Below are 8,000 nucleotides of genomic sequence, written 5' to 3' on the forward strand. Positions count from 1 at the left end.
GAACAAAGATGAACATATTGAGACAAATTGGGATGATCTTCATGTTTAAACAGTAGAAAATGAACAAAACTCGAATACTAAATGTTTCAAACACAAGCCTTGCTGCAAAAGAGAGCAAACTGAAACAAAAACTACAGCTTGAAAACAAAACCATACACATTCTAATTGATCTGCTATCAGAAACTCATCCCTTGTTTATCGGTTCCCCGGCCACCAAAATTTTCTCCGTCCATGAATAAACACATGGTCTTTGCTAGCATAATTTCCGTATCTGATCGACACTTTTGGATTGCATCAGTTTTCTCTCAAGTAGAATGTCTCCATAAGATCGATTTCAGAAAGTAATTTCATTTGTATGCTCACCTATTCATGATTAAATTCACACGATTGGTCTTCGGGATTCAGCCGATCAATCGGTGTGGTTGTGCTCCCCCTCATAAGTCACAATAAGCATCGACGGTTCTTGGAAGCATCTCTCTACATGCTTCCTTGCAGGACAGCCTCTCTTGCTGCTGCATTTATAGTATCCTCTGCAAAACAGTTAGATGAAATTTCTTCTTAGTTATTACCACTTTATAAAGAAAAGAGTGAAAGATAATTGATCCAGATAAATTACTAGTTTCTAAGATTGTCTCTACTTAATTTAATAACATCTAGATGAGCATTAACAAATGGATTCATAATAAGAATTCTACATTTCTTGTTTTGTAAGTGGACTAATGAGTTGAAACAAGTAGTTCATGTTTCCTGCTTTGCTAATCAAGATGATCATAACAATTGGATTTCTCAGTTAAACAATGAAAGTCACACTTATTTAGCATTCTAATCAGTAAAAAACTTTGTGAATTTAACAATGAACAAGATTAAACAAAGAGAATACAAAAGGTCTGAAACATCATTGCATAACACTAACTGATAAATGCAACCAAATAAATATAACTCAAATGTGACAATCAGCAAGTGAATCTAAAACAGCAGAACAATTCATGAAATCTACACACACACACACACACACACAAACCAAACCTAGGATATGGAGAACCCTTGATTGGCTTCTGCCCATATTTCCTCCATGAGTAATCATCTGAAGGGATATCAGCAAGCTTGTTACTAATAGCAGGCACCATAATGGATCTCTTCACTCTATTCTTCCTATAAATTCATCACCAAAAGAAGCTCTAATCATCAAATTCAAACAACATAAAGCTAAGCAAATCATCAAACACAAAGTTAACAACCTCTTTTTTGAACAATGACATCGAGCATTAGTCGTGTTTCGGGTCACTAATTCAGAAGATATAGGCCTACCAATCATCTGAAAAGGTTTATCATCCATGCTCAATGAAGAAACAAAGGACATGTTTGAAGACAAAGTAGTTGTGGTGCTAGAACTACAGAGTCTAAACATGTCAGCATTCCACATCAAGTGTTTATGATGATTTAATGAGTATGGATTTCTAGCAAACTGGTTATCAATGAACATAGTATGAGCAATAGGAATTTGTGATTTTTTCACTATTTTGGCCCTTGCTTGACCTCCACCATTACTGATACTCAGCAAGGTCACAACTTTCTTGAACTTTGAAACAGCATCTCTTGTTTCTGCCATTAGAGACCTGAAAGGAAGCATTTGTTGCTCTTTGGATTGTGAGATGAGGTTCAATACTCTTTGGCTACTCTGCACTGCATCCCTGTTGGCTTTCTCCACTTGCTCCATCTTCTCTCCCTACAATGAAATACTGAAAAACAAAAGAGAATAACACACTGCTGAACTTCAAAAGAAATCAAAAATGGAAAAACAAAACAAAAAACAAACCAAAAGGAAAGAAGAGAACTTTGGAACTGAGGAATCAAGGAGAAGATCAGAAGGACAAGAAGATGAACCTAAAGTTGAGATTTTGAGAAGGAAAAAGGATAGATGGAATGGAGATTGCTTTTGCCATGAGCTTTGATGCAAAGATGTGGATTGTTCTCTTTGTCCTCCAGGTGGAGAAAAAACACCAAAGCTCTTCACTTCCCCCTTTTTTTTTTTTAATCTTTATTTTATTAGGATTTTTTTAATTTATTTATACACTAAATTAATTATTTAACACTTTTTTAAATAAAAAATCATAAAATTTTCTATTTTCTGAATTTATTAAATAAATTTAGCATCAGTTTTGATCCACAGAGGATTTATTATATCTTAACAATTTAATTGACAAAACTTAAAAATCTAAAATTAGTTTTTATTCTTTTATGTATGTAAAATATATATATATATATATAATTTTAAAATTAACTTAAAAAGTGGTACCATTTATATTGCAAGGCTGACACAGGAAAGGCAAAAAAAAGGCACACAAAAACTGTACGCGTGTGCACACTAACAACGATTATGACCGTACGATGAGAAGACAAGTGAAAGGGACGGATGAGATGTTTTTAATTCTGAGAAGGCTTTGAGCATTAACGGGACTCGTGTAAGATAAGAAGGTCGTTAAAAGTCGGGTCGAGTGCGTGCGCGGGGCCCACACACTTAAGCCCAACATCTCACTGATTTAGAACCAGTAATCCATTGACACGTGGACGGTAACCCTTGTAGTGTCATGTTTGAGTGGCCCCCTCGTCTACCATGCTGACGTCATTACATGGGCCCACAATTTTTTTTTCCCCTGAGCTTCCTCACGTTTTAGTCAGGTAAGTTTCGTGTTCGTAAATATTTTATTATTATAATGCTACGATCACAAATATTTTTTTTTTAATACGTTGATCACAAAATTATTTTTTTATTACATTGATAGTCATATTGGCATATTTGAAATTATTTTTAGTAAAGATAATATTGTGATCACAAAACACATGATCCACTGAAACATTTGTGGCCACCAATGAAATTTACTATTTTTTAGTCCCTGGAAAAACTCAAAATTTTTTTGAAGTGTTTGATTTTTCAAAATATTATTATTTTTTATAATTTATACCATTAAATATTATATATTATATATAAAGAAGGTAATCTACGATATCTCACAACAACTGTTAGAACATCATCTAATAGTTGTTATTTTATTATAAATATAACCTCTAGAGCTATTAATGAGGGCCTGTTTGACTGCAAAATAAAAAAATATGGCATAATTTTATTATATAAGAAGTGCAAGTAATTATTATAGAAATTATGGCATATTTTATTCTCACAGAATGAGTGTTTGGTTAACAAAATAAAAAAAATTACGGAGACTAGGCGATCAACGATCGGATCGCCGGAGGTCGGCTGGACCGGTGGCCGATCATCAGAGGCCAGCCGGTAAGCGACTGGACCGCCGGTGGACCGATGGCTGACTGCCGGAGGTCGGCCGGTCCACTGGTGGACAGCTGGTGTATCACCGGAGGTCGCCCGAAACGGTGGCCGGTCACCGAAGGCCGGCCGAACCGCCGGTGGCCGGTCATCGGAGCCCGGCCGAAGCGGTGGCCGGTCGCCGGAGGTTGGCCGAACCGTTGGTAGACTGATTGTTGGTGGCTGGATAAAAAAGGAGAGAGACTTTTTGCAATGAGAAAATATTCCATTCTTAGTGGAATATTTTTTTATGCCATAATACCTATATTATGTCATAATTTTATACTCTAAAATATGTACCCAAACAGCCAATATGGCATAATTCTCATAAAATATTAAATTATGCCATATTGTACGGATTATGTCATAATTTTTGGCTATCCAAACAGGCCCTGAAACAACATCTATTGTGGAGACATTCCTAGATTTCTTTTTTTGGGACGTCGTAAAAAATATATTTGTATATATATATATATATATTCATTGTAATGTTTTTTTAATGAAATGCAAAGAATATTGTCACATATTATATATAATATCTAAATTAATAAGAAGAGTAAAAAAATCATTTACATATATTTTAACTCAAGTTAAACCATAAAAAAGAATTGCTCCAAGAAGTGGTGTATAAAATAAAATTTAATTTTAAAAATTATACATATATATATATATACATCATGAAAAAAAAAATTAATGAGGAATTATTAGGTACTCTTTAAAATGGAGGGCGTGGCAAACAATTTTTGCTACTTTTCATGGGATGTAAAGACATATAAAAGAACAACTCATTCTTTGTATAATATTTCACATTTATATTCCATCCATATTTTTTCCCCCTAAACATAAGCACCAACATTGTTTTTAACAACAATATATATATATATATATATATATAAAGAGAAAGAGAGAGTGGACATATGACAAGAATGGTACTTGGTCTGTTTTTGATGATAAATTAGGATGAACACCAAATTATTATACAATGCTCACCTCCAACAAGAGAAGCCATTTCCAAGGTTGGACACCTCTCTTCTTGTCTCATTGAACTCCAAGCCCTGCATCCATTCCACACTCAATGTATTCATTCATTCACTCACTCAATCATTCCTGTCACAATACCAAGACTCACATAACTGCAATTTCTGGGAAAGTGCCACTTCTCTGAAGTGGGAAGAAGTGATATCATTTCCAGCACTTCTGGTGTTCATTTGTCAAGTGAGAATATAAATAGAGAATTTAAATATTATGTGAAGTTCTATGAGTTAAAAAGAAACTTTGGAAGTGAGAGGAAGTAAGTTTTTATAAATTGGCTCACTTCCCCCCACTTCGGTAAAAAAACTGGTGAAGTGGGTTTAATTCAAAATTCACTTCAGACGGCCCCCACTTCAGGACAAATGAACACATAAAGTGGGGGAAGTCAGCCCACTTCCCCTACTTCCCCAGCGCTTCCCCCCAAATGAACATACCCAAGTAAAAACAAAATTTCCTGGACAACAAGTACAATTTATCAACATGAAATTAGTTCTAATTCAAAATCACAAGAGAAAGAACTAGTGTTAGCACTAGGATCAAATAACTTCAACCATTTCTTTATGCTTTGCTTCTAATCCTGTTAATTTTCATTGGTTTACAATAACATTACTGTTATAATACTTCATAAGTAAAATGCATGGCTTAAATGATCATACACCTAAACATAATACGAGAAAAACAACATATATGAAGTAGAAAGTAATACATAGAAGCAAGAGAACAAGTCTGTGATCAGAATAGAGATACAAACTGGTAATAAGAACATCGAAAACTAATAAATTCTTCGTATTTATCATGAATGAGCAAAAGCTTGTAAGAAAAAAAAAACACAATTTCATTAGTATTTAGTCAATGATGCATTCCGAGCAAACCTCAAAGTAATAAGTACTCACATAGATGTATGGCAGAGAGCATTAAGGAAAATTCCAGGAGCTAATTGTTTGGGGAATGGATCTCGTCTCTAGAGCTTATTTAGATTTGTGAAAAGAAAAGATTGTGAATTTTGTTTGCTTAGTCTCAAGCTATATACTTCACAAAATGATAACATGATCATCAATATATCATTCAGTGCAACCAGGAACAGTGAAAAGTACTTTGTTGTTGCATTAGTACTACATTATAGATTCTAAAATAAGCAAGTGCAAAAGAATGAATTTTTATGATCAAATTATTCTCCACTCAATAAAACTAATGATTTGTTGAATAAAATTTGAGATGATAAGACCAAATTTAGGATCTTTTGGACCAATTAAAGGTCTGACACAATGTATGAACCATGAATGAATAATGCTATGATTAAATCATGTGCATGATAAGAAACCAAAGTGGAATTAAGCACTAATTAATTTCCATTTTATTCTTAATAAAACTCATTTACCAAACAACACAATGCATGAAATCCACAAAATGAACTCACAGTGACATGAAGCAAATGGAACAAAAAAAAAAATCCCAAATTTGTTCTAATTCTAAGAAATCCACTCCAATGCAATAACATGAAGAAATTCAATGCAAGGAATCACTCAACAAATTCAAGAAATTACAAAAAAAAAAAATCATCAATAAAAACCAAACAATCAAATTGAAGGTAGAAAAACAAACCTCAAGATTGAAAAAAAAAAAACATTTCCTTAATCTCTCCAAAATCAAGCCAATCGCCGACGAGTTCGTCTCTTCCAGGGCTGCATCACCGAGTCTTGGAACCTGGAAGGCATTGCCTTTTGCCTTTTTTGCCTCTTTGGCTTGAGAACCACTTCATCATCAACTTTATCACTCTTCTCCTCAATCTTTAAAACATTATCAGGTTTAGAACTCTCAATCTCCGTAGCTCTATCGCCAATCACCTCAGTGGCAGCCATTAGCAAGAGATCAAGACCTTGGCAAGATGAATTGGAAGCATTGGAAGGAGGGGCAGGAGCAGAGGAAGTGGAATTCAATGGAGAAGGGGAGAAGAAAGCTCTGATTCTCATTGGGATTGCTGAGCTTTGGCTGTGAACAATCGATTGGAGAGAGAAAGGAGAGATTTTTTTTTTTTTGGGATTAGAGAAGGAAGAGGGATTGAAATCTCTCAATGGAAGTGTATCTATACTACATTGGAGTGCATACATACTACATATGTACGTATATAGAAAGTAGGGTTATACTACCTCTATTATTATGTATTTAGTCATTATATATATATATATTATTTCTTTTTTTATATTTTAAAATTTTTATTTACGTGCTCATTTTTTTAATTTATTTTTATCGATAATATAGAAGTATATGATCCGAGGAAGTGATCTGGGCGAGGGCATACCATACTCGACATCATGGTTGTTTTTCATTTGTTGTCAATTTGAAAAAAAAAAAAAGGTTATTTACTACAATTCACAGGGCTGATGCGTGCTATTTATCTGTCGTAGATTTTTTTATTTTTATTTGTTGATGTTGTTTGTGTCTCATGATGTATTCTTTCTATAGCTATAGTTACCATAACCTTTTATCTATCTATTTCCTTTACTTGTTTTCTTCCTATGTATTCTTAGTAATTCTCCATTATTTTAATATATTTTTGGTTATTTATTTTATTTAAAAAATAAGTGTATGCTCCTAATTTATTGTTGAGACATAAAACTATATTTTTTAAAACTTGTCCATATTGTCAAAAATAAATAATAAAATAATAAAATAATAAACTATATTTTTGTTGTCCATAAGATATATATATATATATATATAAGCATATGTTTTTCCAGGATGTCGGTAAATTCAAAATCTACAAACACCCCTATTTCTCCAGATTCTACTCCTGCAGGCCTTCTTTTCTAAACCCCAACCCCATCGGTCATTTCTGCCGCAAATGACATATTGTGTATATATATAGTGATGTAACGTCACATGTAGCATCATCTTATCAGTAATTAACACATGGGTATATATTAGAAAACAAAAAAAAAATTAAATCAGTAATTTGGAATATATATTGTTAATGAGAATTTGGAAATTAACTTGTTGTTGGCTTATTGTGATTTTTTTTTAAACAAATGTATGAGGTGTACATCTAGAAAATATTTATTTGGGAGTCAAAAAGATGATGCAATGAAATATTGGTATTGAAGTTTTCCTTAACAATTCTTAAGGATTGATATCAAAGAAAAATAAAAAAGTTTTTTTGCACATATTTATATATGTGCTGGATGCTATTAATCTCCTTCAAAATTAAATTTTTATCTATATACTTGTAAACTGGTTCCCTCTATTATATTCAATTTTTAGATTTTTTATAACATTAATTTATTTTATATTTTTATTCTCCATAGATATTATATATTTATATAATTCGGAAATGTTTTCATTGTAGAGTTTTATTATGATATATATATATATATATATATGAAAGAAGAACCAAAATAAATGGAGAAGCAAGATGAATAAATTGTCTTTGTACTTCAATCATTTTCCAAGTTTCTCCTATCAAGTCAATGTATACTAGTACTTTGACTTGGTTTTTAATTTTTTTATGCATTATTGTCTGCAGAGAAAATGCCACTTTGCCTTGCTTGTTTGGGGGGTTTTATATGGTTTTATAAAGTATGGTTTTAGATAAAACCTTGCTTGGATCCAAGGTTTTTGACATGGTAAAGTTTATGGGGGTAAAATGGAGGTT

General features: G+C 32.7%; 1 protein-coding gene across 3 annotated transcripts; it reads right to left on the reverse strand.

Moving 5' to 3' along the window:
- Window positions 1-17: 17 nt before the first annotated feature.
- On the reverse strand, window positions 18-2,021 carry LOC120249533 (probable WRKY transcription factor 39). Of its 3 annotated transcripts, XM_039258076.1 has the most exons (5): window positions 1,885-2,021; window positions 1,239-1,739; window positions 1,027-1,152; window positions 364-530; window positions 18-271 (listed from the first exon to the last, which is right to left on the reverse strand). In XM_039258076.1, exons 2-4 carry the CDS (start codon window positions 1,715-1,717, stop codon window positions 410-412), a joined length of 726 nt encoding a protein of 241 aa, XP_039114010.1. In that variant the 5' UTR covers window positions 1,718-1,739; window positions 1,885-2,021; the 3' UTR covers window positions 18-271; window positions 364-409. The 3 variants fall into 3 exon arrangements, with proteins under 3 accessions (XP_039114010.1, XP_039114008.1, XP_039114009.1); XM_039258074.1 differs by having other exon boundaries at window positions 18-530; XM_039258075.1 differs by having other exon boundaries at window positions 18-530; window positions 1,836-2,020.
- Between the last annotated feature and the right edge of the window lie 5,979 nt (window positions 2,022-8,000).

Source organism: Dioscorea cayenensis, chromosome 19 (genome assembly GCF_009730915.1).
Source record: "Dioscorea cayenensis subsp. rotundata cultivar TDr96_F1 chromosome 19, TDr96_F1_v2_PseudoChromosome.rev07_lg8_w22 25.fasta, whole genome shotgun sequence".
NCBI lineage: Eukaryota > Viridiplantae > Streptophyta > Magnoliopsida > Dioscoreales > Dioscoreaceae > Dioscorea > Dioscorea cayenensis.

What these genes read in the sequence shown, in the direction of transcription:
- LOC120249533 (XM_039258076.1), bottom strand. Translation starts at nt 1,717, where the DNA reads ATGGAGCAAGTGGAGAAAGCCAACAGGGATGCAGTGCAGAGTAGCCAA. An exon ending in TGTCATTGTTCAAAAAAGAG is followed by an intron (nt 1,153 to 1,238) that starts GTTGTTAACTTT and finishes ATGAATTTATAG; the next exon opens with GAAGAATAGAGTGAAGAGAT. An exon ending in AAGGGTTCTCCATATCCTAG is followed by an intron (nt 531 to 1,026) that starts GTTTGGTTTGTG and finishes ACTGTTTTGCAG; the next exon opens with AGGATACTATAAATGCAGCA.